We start from the raw sequence: 14,311 nt of genomic DNA on the forward strand, positions 1-14,311 counted from the left end.
GTGCTTGTCACTTTCCATTTGTTTTTCCTTTGTCTTTAGTTAATTCATGTTATACTGCCCCTCTATCCAGGCACGATGTTACCTGTCCCATTCTAATTCCGAACCTGCCACCGTATTAATCTTGACAGTGTACCTGTAGTAAAAAAAAAAAAAAATTACATTGGGATTTTGTTTTCTTTTCAAAAATATTTTTAAAAATGTGTTTTAAAACAATATTTGGTTTTTAGAAAACATCATTTTTTTTAAAACCTCCCTGAATGTGTTATCAATATTTTGAGCAGAGGCTGTAATATATGCTTCTTAGGCTGTTGTGCCCTAATCTTAGAAGAATAAAGAGATTTGATATCAGTCTTTCCACTAAATAATTTATAAGAGAAAGGAAGCTAAAGGTTTTTCTTTTCGTATATGATTAGTCCCTGATTTACGACAGGGTTTCGTTTTGATGACTCCATCGTAAGTCAGTTCTGATGTGGATTGAATACCTCATTTTTTTTTTTAAGTTTTCATTGTTTTTTGCCTTTTATTATCAGTATCTTTATAAATCCGATCTTTGTCTCTGGGGGTTGGAAACATTAGGTATAAACTTACAGATATATTTTAATACACATGTACATATGTTAAAAAATACACAAATCATAAAAATTTACTCTGACAATGAAGAAGAATTGGATGACGTTGGCATTTTGTCATTTGTGGTAATAACTCCACTTATGGAAGGTTCTGGATCATCAGGATTAGCGCTGGGAATGGGGATGGTGTTTCTAGTCAGCAAATCAGTGAGAGTTGTCTGCATGGTCTTTTTCTTCATATATTTCACGGTAACATCTCACTGTTTCCCAAATCTGCCTGTCGACTTAAGCAAAGTGATCAGTGTTTGGGTCTGTTTTCAAGCAACTGAAGCCCCTGATTTAGTTTAGAAAAAACTGCAGTTACTCCTTTTACTGTAAATTTTTTTTTACTTCATCTTATTCCTCATTATTTCTTTCTTCTTCAGCACTTCTTTCCTCTTCAAAATCCATTAAGTCCTGACCTGTCAATTCCCTTTCTTCCTGATGTATGTATGCGCTGTTCCGCATCAACAATATCAAGTTTTAAATTCAGCGGTCTTGCCATATGGATGATTTTCTCACCGATCTCTTCCATCATATTATCGTGATCAAATGCTTGGAAGGTGTTACATAACTCAGCAATTTTTTCCATATCCCCTGCATGCATTTTCCTGTAACTTTCTCCCCTGCAATGTTCCAAATACACTGAAAAATATTATAATCCTTCCAGAAATTGTGTAATGTTACCACACCTCCATCTACTGCAGCTGTCACCTGAGCAAACGTAGTCCATAAGTAGTATGCCTTGAAGGTAGATGATCGTAAGTGTGGTTTGTCGTAACTTGAATATGTCGTAAGTCGGGGACTTAACTGTACGTCTTATCACTTGAGGTGTACAAAATATGTGTAATATGTTTTCCCTGATATCTCTGCCTATGCAGTGGGTATTGAAGTTTCCATGTCCTGTAAAAGATGTGTGTGTGAGTATATGTGAGCATTATTTGATTTATGAAGTCTTTATGTGAATCTATTTTCTGATGTTTAATTGAATTTTTTTATTTTAGCAAGTTAAAATAGTTCAGGTGGTGCTTTTATAGTATTGTTATGAATATTAACATTCTTGATAGTTTGATCCTCAGGAATGTTACAAGAATTAGAGACATGTAGGTTATGGAGTCTTCTGTATCATGAGTTTGGAAAAACTTAAATTTTGATAGTATCTAGGGCTTTAACCATTTTGTTATTCGACATCATGCTGGGGTTTTAGGAAACTCCATGACCTAGTAAGATTCAGCTATATGGAGCCTGGAGCTCAGGCTCTTTAGAAAATCATGACATTGTTTGTACAGATTCAGTAACTGGTTAATGTAATCACTAATTGGCCATGTTGTGTTTTTTCACAATATAGGGTCAAGACCTCAAGCAGCATAAGTCAGTTATGTCTGTCTAATGCTTGAAAATGTTAATAAATATTTCATGAAATTTTGCATGACACATAGCCAGTCTCCCTTCAAAATTTCTACAGTTTCCAGTTTTGAAGGCGTTGTTAACTTCAGTTTTGTACTTTCAAGATTACTTATAACATTACTGTTTGTGAAGTCAATGCATTTTACTTTCTGAGACTGAGTAATAGTGGTTAAGTTATAAAAAAGAGTTTACAAATTTTATTTGAAAATTGTACTCTAGCTAAAAAACTTTCTATCTCCAGTTTGGTTTTACTCTAAGAATCATTTCAAGTTCCTTCATGCCATATTAATTTGGCCAAAGACCACCCTTATTCAAAGTAGGAATAGGTTTCAAAATGATTTGCTTCTTTTAGCCAATGTGGTGGTTCACAGCACATTTATCATCCACTGTTATTTCAGAAATCGTTGACAACCTGATTGTAAAAGTTAATTCACCTAGCATACCTGCTGCAGTTGATAGACTCTTCACGGACGTAGCAAAAATCAACAGGGAGTCTATGGCTGAAACACAGGATGCTCAGGTTGGTATAAAAATAATTTTATTTATAATTTTCATTGAGTCATCATTTTAACTAATGCATAAATTAAAAAGTAATACTCACGATTAACCATTGTTAAGCATATACAAGTCTATTTTTGGATTTTTCAAGCTTTTAATGGAACATTTAGGGAAAATGAAGTTTTAGAAACCAATAAAAAAAAGTGCTTAATTTTAATATTTATTATTTTATCTCTCTGAGCTTCAGTTTTCTCATCTGTTAAAGGAAGATAATAATACCCACCTTCCAGAGTTGTTGTGAATATTAAAAGAAATAATGTATATAAGGTCTTGGGTAGATGTTGTTAGTTGCCATCAGTTGTCTCTGACTTGTGGCAAGCCCGTTTAAACAACAGAAGAAAATGTTGCCTGATCTTGCACCATCTTCACCATCCTTGGTATGCTAGAGTCCATTGTTGCGGCCACTGTACATTTTGAGTGCCTCTAACCTAGAGAGCTCATCTCTCAGCACTATATTGGGCAATATTCTGTAGTGAACCATAGGATTTTCATTTGCTAATTTTTGGAAGTAGATCGTAAAACCTTTCTTCCGAGTCTGTCTTGGTCTGGAAGGTCCGCTGAAACTTGTCCACCATGGATGACCCTGCTGTTATTTAAAATATCAGAGGCATAACTTCCAGTATCATAGCAACACGCAAGACACCACAGTATGACAAATTGACAGGCTGAGGTGAATAAACAAAAAAAAAAACCCAAAACAAACCTGTTGCCGTCGTGTCGATTCTAACTAACTCATAGCAACCTTATAGGACAGAGTAGAACTGCCCCATAGGGTGTTCAGGAACAGCTGGTGGAGTCTAACTGCCAACCTTTTGTTTACCAGCTGAGCTCTTAACAACTGTGCCACCAGGCGGCAAAGTAGGAAACTGCTGGACAGTGAGGAGCTAAGTTGCATATAAGCCTTTAGGTGGTGTTTTCATGGTGGTTAACTTTTCTAATGTTTAAATGAAGATCTGTCACTTAATTTGAAAATTGCCTTGAAGAAAGTTTATTGTAACTCTCTCTCTCTCTCTTTTATATGAGCTTTATTGAGATATAATTCACATAGTGTACAATTCACCCATTTAAGGTGTACAAGTCAGTGGCTTTTAGCATATTCACAAGAGTAGCGCAACTGTGGCCGTAATCAAGTTTAGACCACTTTCATCACTCCCAAAAGAAACGCTGTGCAGCCACTCTCCATTTTCTTCCGTTAACCCAGTACTACCCAGTCCCAACCAGTGCCGTCGAGTCGAATCCGACTCATAGCGACCCTATAAAACAGAGTAGAACTGCCCCGTAGAGTTTCCAAGGAGCGCCTGGCGGATTTGAACTGCCGACCCTTTGGTTAGCAGCCGTAGCACTTAACCACTACGCCACCAGGGTTTCCTACCCCAGTACTAGATAACCACCAATTCACTTTCTTTCTCTCTGGATTTGTCTATTCTGAATATTCCGTGTAAAAGGAATCATACAGTATGTAGTCTTTTGTGGCTGGTTTCTTTCATTTAGTATAATGTTTTCAAGGTTCATCAATGTGGTAAGAAAGTATCAGTATTTCATTCCTTTTTATTGCTGAATAATGGGCCTGGGTTTGGTTTTTGTTTTTAATGTTCCATTGTATGGACATACCACGTTGTTTATCCATTTGTCAATTGATGTGATATTTGGGTTGTTTCTACTTTTTGGCTATTATGAATAATGCTGTTATGAACATTAGTGTACCGGTTTTAATATTTTTATTTCCCTTGAGTGTATACTTAGGAGTGGAATTGCTGGGTCATATGGAAACCCTAGATTTAATCTTTTGAGGAATGGCCAGAATGTTTTTCAAACTAACTGCAACACAAGCAGTCCACATCCTTGATAACACTTGGTAATACCTGTCTGTTTTATTATAGCCATCCTAGTGGGTATGAAGGGAGCCCTGGTGGCACAACAGTTAAATACTTGGCTGCTAACTGAAAGGTTGTCGGCTCAAACCCATCCAGTGACTCTGCAGGAGAAAGACCTGGTGATCTGTTTCCATAAAGATTGCAGCCATGAAAACTCTATGCGGCAGTTCTACTCTGTCACATAAGGTCCTATGAGTGGGAACTGACTCAATAGCACCCAACAGCGACAGCAACAATGGGTATGAAGTGGCATCATTGTGGTTTTGATATGCATTTGTCTAATGGCTAATGTACTTACTGGCTGTTTGTATATCTTTTTTTGAGAAATGTCTGTTCATATCCTTTGCAAATTTTTTATTTGAGCCATTTTTCTTTTTATTATTGAGTAATAAGTGTTCTTTATGTATTCTAGATACAATTCCCTTATGAAATATATGAATTTGTGAATATTTTCTCCTGTAGGTAGTCTTTTTACTTTCTCGATAGTATTCTCTGAAGCAAAAAAGTTTTTAATTTTGATGAAGTCCAATTTATTTTTTTTTCTTTTATTGCTTGTGCTTTTGGTGTCATATCTAAGAAGGCTTTGCCTAACTCAAAGGAGCCCTGGTGATGCAGTGCATAAGTGCTCAGTTGCAAACTGAAAGGTCGGCTGTTCAAACCCACTAGCCACTCCACAGGAGAAAGATGTGGCAGTCTGCTTCCATATAATTTATAGTCTTTGAAACCCTATGAGGCAGTTCTACTCTGTCCTTTTTAGGGTCGCTATAAGTCAGAAATGAACTCAATGGCAATGGGTTGCTTAACTCAAGATCATGACGATTTACTCTTATATTTTCTTTTAAGAATTTTCTAGCTTTAGCTCTTATATTTAGGCTTATGAGCCATTTTGAGTTCCTTTTTGTGTATGGTGTGAGGAAGGAATTCACCTTCATTCTTTTGCATGTGGCTATCAAGTTGTCCCAGTACCATTTGTTGAGAAAACTATTCCCATTGCATTGTCTTAGCACCCTTGTAAAAAATCAGTTGACCATAAATGTGAGTGTTTATTTCTGAACTCTTTTTTGTATTTCATTGATCTATATATCTGTCCTCATGCTAGTACCGGGGAATGGATTATCCAATAAGCAAGGTAAACACAAGTTCACTAAGTAAGCACAAGTACACTCATGCTTACCTTGCTTACTGGGTCATCCGTCCCTGTTAGGGATTGTAATTTGAAAAGAGGCTTTGATTCTGTAGGAATGTGCTGTGGAGTTGGGAGAGACAAATGCCAGCCATATCTAGAAGCAGAATCTTTGATGTGGTGAAAAAATGTGAAATTGGTTTTGGAAGTGGCTTGAATTTGTTTTCTTTCTAGAAAGCCTAATCTTCGTATTATTTAGTTCTGTTTGCTGCCTACATTTACTGTGTTTATCATTACACATTTGCATCAACCAAGCTTTTTTTTTTTAGCACAGCACCTGGCACATATTAGGTGCTCAATACATATTTGTTAAGTAAATAAGCGTATAAAGTGGTTATACTCGATTCGCCATATCCTTTTCTTTCTAACACAATGCAGGAAATATGAAAAAAAGGTAAGGTAATAAAATTTTACAGAAATTTTGAAAAATAGAGAAAAAATCACCCATAATCACACAGCTCTAATGCAACTACAATGATTTTAATATGCTGTCTTCAGTAATTTCCATATTAAAATTTTATATAGCTATAATTATAATGTACATGCAGTGATTTGGGTGTCCTAACAGATAACTTCTTGTTTTTTTCTCAACATTTTAGTATACAATTTTTAAACAGAAAAGTGGAAAGAATTTTACATTGGACACATCTATACCAACCACCTAGATTCTACAGTTGTTAACATGTTATTATATTTGCTTTATTACATATCTATCTTTGGCTGCTAACCAAAAAGGTCGGTGGTTCGAATCCACCAGCTGCTCCTTGGAAACCCTACGGGGCAGTTCTACCCTGTCCTATAGGGTCCGTGTGAGTCGGAATTGACTTGACGGCAACAGGCTTGATTTTTTTTCTTTTTGGGTACCCATCAACCTACCTTATTTTTTGAATGTATTTCAAAGTAAGTTGGAGACATCAGTATACTTCACCCTAAATGCTTCAGCATGCATAATATGAACCAAAATTCAATATTTTATTATAGTTCTTTTTCTTGGTAAAATTTATATATGTACTTTTTTTTGTATCTACAATTTTGTATCTTGCTCTTTTCACTAGGCAGATAATAAATATTTTTCAATGTTAAGCATAGTTTCCATGACCACTATTTTAAATGGTTGAATAATACTCCATGTATGGGATTTGTCGTAATTATTCTACTTATTTATTAATGGATATTTAGAGTCTCAGTTTTCACTATTACAAATAATTATATGAGGAACACTATTAAGTGAAAAGTTTACGCCTTACTTCCATTTTGAATGATTTCCTTTGAATAGGGTCTCAGAAGAGTAATTACTGTGTCAAAAGGAATGAAAATTTGGCTCTTTATACATATTGTGAGGAGCCCTGGTGGCGCAGTGGTTAAGCTCCTGGCTGCTAACCAAAAAGTCAGCGATTCAAACCCAACAGCTGCTCTGTGGGAGAAAGTTGTGGCAGTCTGCTTCTGTAAAGATTTACAGCTTTGGAAACCCTGTGGGGCAGTTCTGCACTGTCCTATAGGGTTGGTATGAATCGGAATCGATTTGACAGCAGTGGGTTTGGTTTGGTTGGTTTTATACATATTGACAAATTATTTTCCAAAAATGCCAAAGAAGGAAACCTCTTTAAGCTGTTTTATTCTGGGTGTTCATTCCCCCCTTTTATCTCCTGCCCAGGTACCTCAAACCATTTGTTCCTCTGAGCAATTTGGAGTCAAATATTAACTTCATGTGTTTTTGGTAAAATAAATACTACTTCATATGGAAATCATTGTTTGGTCAACTGTGGCCCGGGAATACTATGTGAGAGGGTGGAGATGGTCATGAGAATTAGCCCCAGAATAGTTAGTGAAGTGACAACCAAGCTAAATAAATCATCCGTTTAAAGGGAAACTTATCAGAAAAATTTGTAGAACTGTAGGTGAGAAAACTGGCACTGGAAGAAAAACTTAAAACTAAAATACAAATTTGAACTATCATTGCGCACAAGTTGTGTTCTTTTGGTTTATCCACTTAATATTCTTCTTAATCAGATACTACTGGTATGTTTATCATAAGATATAGCTTCTATAATAATCTCCATATCACCCTGAAGATTTAGGCCAGGGCTGTGCCATATTGATCTCAGGCAATAGTTCCACCTGGTAGATAAACCCCAAATGAAGTTATTATTAGAAACCTTTCCCAACCTCCAGACAAAGCGTAACAAAACAACAAATATTATTTTAATGTGTATCCTTTGTTTAGCACTTTGACAGGTACTGGAAATTCTACTTCATGCTTGGTAAAGTAGAGGGTCAACGAAAAAGAGGAAGACTGTCAATGAGATGGATTGACACAATGGTTGCAACAATAGCTTAAACATAGCAATGATTTTGAGGATGGTGCAGGACCAGGTAATGTTTCATTCTGTTGTACATAAGGTCGCTATGAGTCAGAACTGACTCGACAGCACCTAACAACAACAACAAATAAGTGCTGCATAAGTTATACAAGACATTATCTTTGATACCAAGGATCTTAGTTGGGAAATGATAATAGCTAAAACCATTAAAATATAAATGATACAAAGTGGTATAATTAATTGCTAAATTGAGTGAAACTGAATCCAGGAATTCATGGAAGAGAGAGAATAATACAGATTGTAGTGGTTGCTGGAAACTTCGTGTATGGAACTGGTGAGTGAACTGGATTTGAGTTACATAAAAACAAAGTGAAGAGAGGTCTGTCAGGTTAAGGCAATAGTATGAATAAAGGTATATAGATAGGAACGAATAAGTTGTGTTCAGGGGCTAATGAGATAATTATCCTAACGGTGTATAAGTTTTTTGGGGGAGGGAGGCAGAATGGGACAAGATTATGGAGGACCTGGAAATGACTCACAATAGTCACTTAAGCATAAAGCATTTTAAATGCACAACATTTAAACTGGCCAAACAAATGTTTCTCTTTACCCAGGTGGAAAAAATGGCAGTAAAACTGTGGAACTGGGCAGTTACCAAGAGAGTAGCTTCGATTATTAGTGAAGAGCAGAAAGCTAAATGTATGTATACCGTTTGTGACTCATATTATGAGGAATATTCTTATTAAAAGTAGCTTGTTGCTGTTAAAGTAATGTTTTGACCAGTTCTCAGATGCAGATTTGTTAAAAGAAAACTCAGTGAAACAACCCATAAGCATTGGTTTCTTAAGCAAATAGCCTCCTTCTGTTTTATGATTTTTCAGCAGCTAGCTCCTTTTTTTTTTTTTTTAGCTCCTTATTAATGAAAGTTTAAAGACATCACTGTAAGAGATAGTCTGGAGGTGAATGACAAAGATGATTAAAGGTAGGACAATGAGAACTTGAAAAATTTTAAAGGGCATGAGTTATTTACCCTGGAGAAGAGACAATCCAAATCTTTAAAATCCTGGACTATCAAATGATAGCTTTCCCCCTCTTCATTAATAATAGGCTCTATAGATTCAACGCAATCTCGATCAAAATTCCAACAGCCTTTTTTACAGAAATGGAAAAACAAATCCTCAACTTTATATGGAATGGCAAGAGGCTCTGAATAGCTAAAAAAAAAACCTAAAGCAATGTTAAAAGAGAAGAACAAGTAGGACTCATACTTCCTCATTTTAAAACATGTTATACAGCTACAATAATCAAAACAGACTCGTACTGGCATAACAATAGACACATTGACCAATGGAATAGAACTGAGAGTCCAGAAATAAAGCCACACATCTGTGGTCAACAGATTTTTGACAAGGGTAGAAAGTCCATTTGATGAGGAAAGAAGAGTCTTTTCAATACATGGTATTGGGAAAATTGGATTTCCACATACAGAAAAATGAAACAGGATCCGTGCCTCACATTGTATACAGCAACAAATGCAAAATGGATTAAAGACCTAAATATGCAAACTAAAACCATAAAATTCTTAGAAGAAAATGAAGGAGCAACACTGTCAGGCCTAGCTTTTAGCAATGGATTATCTACCGTAATAACAAGAAAACCAACAGCAAAAGACAAAATAAATAAGTGGAACCGAATAAAAATGAAAAACTTTTGTTCATCAAAAGACTTTACCAAAAAAATGAAAACACAAGCTACTGACTGGGAGAATATCTTTGGAAAACATATATCGGGTAAGAATCTAATAACCAAAATATATATGTTTAAAACTTTGACAACAACACAAAGACGACCAAATAAAAAAAATGGGCCAAGGTCTTGAATAGACATTTCACCAGAGAGGACATTCGAATGGCCACCAAACACGTGAAAAAATGTTCGTCATTAGCCATCAGAGAGATGGCTATCAAAACCACAGTGAAATACCATTTTGCTCCCACTAGAATGGTTAAGATAAAAATAACAGCTGCAGAAAATAACAAATGTTGGTGAGGATGTTGGGAAATTGGAACCCTTATCCATTGCTGGTGGGAATGCAAAATGGTACAGCCGTTGAGGAAAACAATGTGGTGGTTCCTCAAAAAACTAAAAATAGAACTACCATATGACCCAGCAATTCCAGTGATAGAAATATACCCAAGGGACTTGAAAACAGCTTGCAGACAGACATATGTACACCAATGTTCACTGCAGCATTATTCATTATAGCCAAAAGGTGGAAACAATCAAAATATCCATCAAAGAATGAATGGATAAACAGAAATACATACAATGGAATACTACTCAGCCAGAAAGACAAAGTCTTGATACATGCTAGGTATGGATGGAGCTTGAAGACATGCTGAGTGAAGTCAATCACAAAAGGGCAAATAATGTATGACATCACATATAAAAAGATAAGAACGGGCAAATGTATAGACACCAAGGTATATTAGTGGTTCCTCGACTCGACGGCAGTGGGTTTAGAGGTAGGAGGGAGGGAGAAAGGGAGGGTTATTGCTTACGGGGTACTGAGTTTTGGTTTACGATAATGGAAAAATTGCATTGATTAAGGCTTAGGGTTGTACAGCTAATTAATGTAATTGACATCAATATTTTGGAAATCTGTAAATAGTTGAATTGGCAATAGTTGTGTGATAGGTACAGGCATACCTCGTTTTATCGTGCTTCACTTTATTGTGCTTCATAGACATCGCATTTTTACAAATTGAAGGTTTGTGGCAACTCTGCATCCAGCAAGTCTATCGATTCCATTTTTTCCAAGAGTATGTACTCATTGGTATTTCTCAAAATACTACAAACTTTTTCATTATTATATCTGTTATGGTGATCTGTGATCAGCGATCTGTGATATTACTATTGTAATTATTTGGGGCACTATTTATTTTTTTTATGAGCCACGCCCGTATAAGAGGGCAAACTTTATAAATGTTGTGTATGTTCTGACCACTTCACCGACTGGCTGTTTCCCCATCTCTCCCCCTCTCCTTGGGCCTCCCTATTCCCTGAGACACGACAGTATTGAAATTAGGCCAGTTAGTACCCTCACAGTGTTGAAGTGAATGAGTGTTGAAGTGAGCCTCTAAGTGTTGAAATGAAAGAGTCACATATCTCTCAACTTAAATCAAAAGCTAGAAATGATTAAGCTTAGTGAAAAGGACATGTAGAAAACCGAGAAAGGCCAAAAGCTAGGCCTCTTGCACCAAACAGCCAAGTTGTGAATGCAAAGAAAAAGTTCTTGAAGGAAATTAAAAGTGCTACTCCAGTGAATACACAAATGATAAGAAAATGAAATAGTCTTATTGCTGATATGGAGAAAGTTTCAGTGTTCTGGCTAGAAGATCAAACCAGCCACATTTCTTTAAGCCAAAGTCTAATCCAGAGCAAGGCCCTAACTCTCTTCAATTCTATGAACTATGAAGACTGAGAGAGGGGAGGAATCTGCAGAAGAAAAGTTTGAAGTTAGCAGAGGTTGGTTCATGAGGTTTAGGGAAAGAAGCTACCTCCATAACATAAAAAGGCAAGATGAAGCAGCAAGTGCTCATGTAGAAGCTACAACAAGTTATCCCGAAGATCTAGCTGAGATACTTGGTGAAGGGGGCTACACTAAAGAACAGATTTTCAGCGTAGACGAAGCAGCCTTATATTGGAAGAAGATGCCATCTAGGACTTTCACAGCTAGAGAGAAGTCACTGCCTGGCCTCAAATCTTCAAAGGACACGTTGACTCTTGTTACGGGCTAACGCGGCTGGTGACTATAAGTTGAAGCCAGTGCTCATTCACCATTCTAAAAATCCTAGGCCCTTAAAAATTATGCCAAGTCTACTCTTCTTGTGCTCTATAAATGGAACAACAAAGCCTGGATGACAGCACATCTGTTTACAACTTGGTTTACTGAATATTTTAAGCTCTTTGTTGAGACCCACTGCTCAGAAAGATTCCTTTCAAAATATTAACTGCTCATCAACAACACACCTGGTCCCCTGAGAGCTCTGACGGAGATGTACAAAGAGTTTAATGTTGTTTTCATGCCTGCCAATACCACATCCATTCTGCAGCCCATGGATCAAGGAGTAATTTCAACTTTCAAGTCTTATTATTTAAGAAATACATTTCTTAAGGCTATGGCTGCCATAGACAGTGATTCCTCATTGGATATGAGCAAAGTAAATTGAAGACCTTGTGAAAAGGATTCACCATTCTAGATGCCATTTAGAGCATTAGTGATTCACGGGTTGTTGTAAGGTACTGCCGAGTCAGTTCCAACTCATAGCAACCCTGTGTACAATAGAATGAAACACTGCCCGGTCCTTTGCCGTCTTTACAATCATTGTTATGCTTGAATGAGCCCGTTTTTGCAGTCACTGTGTCAATTCATCTTGTTGGGAGTCTTCCTCTTTTTCACTGACCCTCTACTTTACCAAGCATCATGTCCTTCTGCAGGGACTGATCTCTCCTGATAACATGTCCACAGGATGTGAGAGGTAGTCTTGCCATTCTTGCTTCTAAGGGGTATTCTGGTTGTAGTTCTTCCAAGACGTATTTGTTTATTCTTTTGGCAGTCCATGGGATATTCAACATTCTTCGCCAACACCACAATTCAGAGGTGTCAGTTCTTCTTCGGTCTTCCTTATTCATCATCAAACTTTAGCGTACAAGTGGGGCGATTGAAAATACCATGGCTTGGGTCAGGCGCACCTTAGTCTTTAAGGTGACATCTTTGCTTTTCAACAGTTTAAAGAGGTCTTTTGCAGATTTGCCCAATGCAATGCGTCTTTTGATTTCTTGACTGCTGGTTCTATGGGTGTTGATTGTGGATCCAAGTAAAATGAAATCCTTGACAACTTCAGCCTTTTCTCCGTTTATCATGGTGTGGCTTATTGGTCCAGTTGTGAGGATTTTTGTTTTCTTTATGTTGAGGTGTAATCCACACTGAGGGCTGTGGTCTTTGATCTTCATCAGTAAATGCTTCAAGTCCTCTCTATTTTCAGCAAGCAAGGTTGTGTCATCTCCATATCACAGGCTGTCAATGAGTCTTCCTCCAATCCCGATGCCCCGTTCTCCTTCATATAGTCCAGCTTCTCAGATTATTTGCTCAGCATACAGATTTAGTTAGTGCAGTGAAAGGACACAACCCTGACACACACCTTCCCTGGCTTTAAACCTCGCAATATCCCCTTGTTCTGTTCGAACGACTGCTTCTTGATCTATGTACATGTTCCTCACGAGCACAATTAAGTGTTCTGGAATTCCCATTCTTCACAATGTTATCCATAATTTGTTATGATCCACACAGTCGAATGTCTTTGCATAGCCAATAAAACACCGATAAACACCTTCCTGGTATTCTCTGCTTTCAGCCAGAACCCATCTGACATCAGCAACGATAGCCCTGGTTCCATGTTCTCTTATGAACCCGGTCTGAATTTCTGGCACTTCCTTGTGGATATACTGCTGAACCACTTTTGAATGATCTTCAGCAACATTTTACTTGCGTGAGATATTAATGATATTGTTCAGTAATTTCCATATGCAGTTGGATAACCTTTCTTGGGAATAGGCATAAATAAGGATCTCTTCCAGGTGGTTGGCCAGGTAGCTGTCTTCCAAATTTCTGGGCATAGATGAGTGAGCACTTCCAGCTGCATTTGTTGAAACATCTCTGTTTGTGTTCTGTCAAATCCTGGAGACTTGTTTTTCACCAATGCCTTCAGTGCAACTTGGACTTGCTCCTTCAGCACCATGGGTTCCTGATCATATGCTACCTCTGAAATGGTTGAACGTCGACCAATTCTTTTTTGTATACTGACTGTGTGTATTCCTTTGATCTTCTTTTTTTGACTTTCAAAAATTTTTTATTGTGCTTTAAGTGAAAGTTTACAAATCAAGTCAGTCTTTCGTATAAAAATTTATATACACCTTGCTATGTACTCCTAGCTGCTCTCCCCCTAATGAGACAGCACACTCCTTCCCTCCACTCTCTGTTTTTGTGTCCATTCGGCCAGCTTCTGACCCCCTCTGCCGTCTCATCTCCCCTCCAGACAGGAGCTGCCCACGTAGTCTCATGTGTCTACTTGATCCAAGAAGCTCACTCTTCACCAGTATCATTTTCTAACCCATAGTCCAGTCTAATCCCTGTCTGAAGAGTTGGCTTCAGGAATGGTTCCAGTCTTGGGCTAATAGAAGGCCTGGGGACCATAACCTCCAGGGTCCTTCTAGTTTCAGTCAGACCATTAAGTCTGGTCTTAGGAGAATTCGAGGTCTGCATTCCATTGCTCTCTTGCTCCCTCAGGTGTTCTTAGT

At 37.4% G+C, this 14,311-nt stretch overlaps 1 protein-coding gene across 1 annotated transcript in view; it reads left to right on the plus strand.

The window, feature by feature from the left end:
• The first annotated feature begins 2,370 nt into the window (after positions 1-2,370).
• The window catches only part of TEX11 (testis expressed 11), a 515,004-nt gene continuing 503,063 nt past the window's right edge, over positions 2,371-14,311 (plus strand). Inside the window, 2 exon segments of the mRNA XM_049871470.1 lie at positions 2,371-2,535; positions 8,566-8,650. Coding sequence (XP_049727427.1) covers positions 2,371-2,535; positions 8,566-8,650 — 250 coding nt within the window.

This window comes from Elephas maximus, chromosome X, assembly GCF_024166365.1.
Source record: "Elephas maximus indicus isolate mEleMax1 chromosome X, mEleMax1 primary haplotype, whole genome shotgun sequence".
Classification (NCBI taxonomy): Eukaryota; Metazoa; Chordata; class Mammalia; order Proboscidea; family Elephantidae; genus Elephas; species Elephas maximus.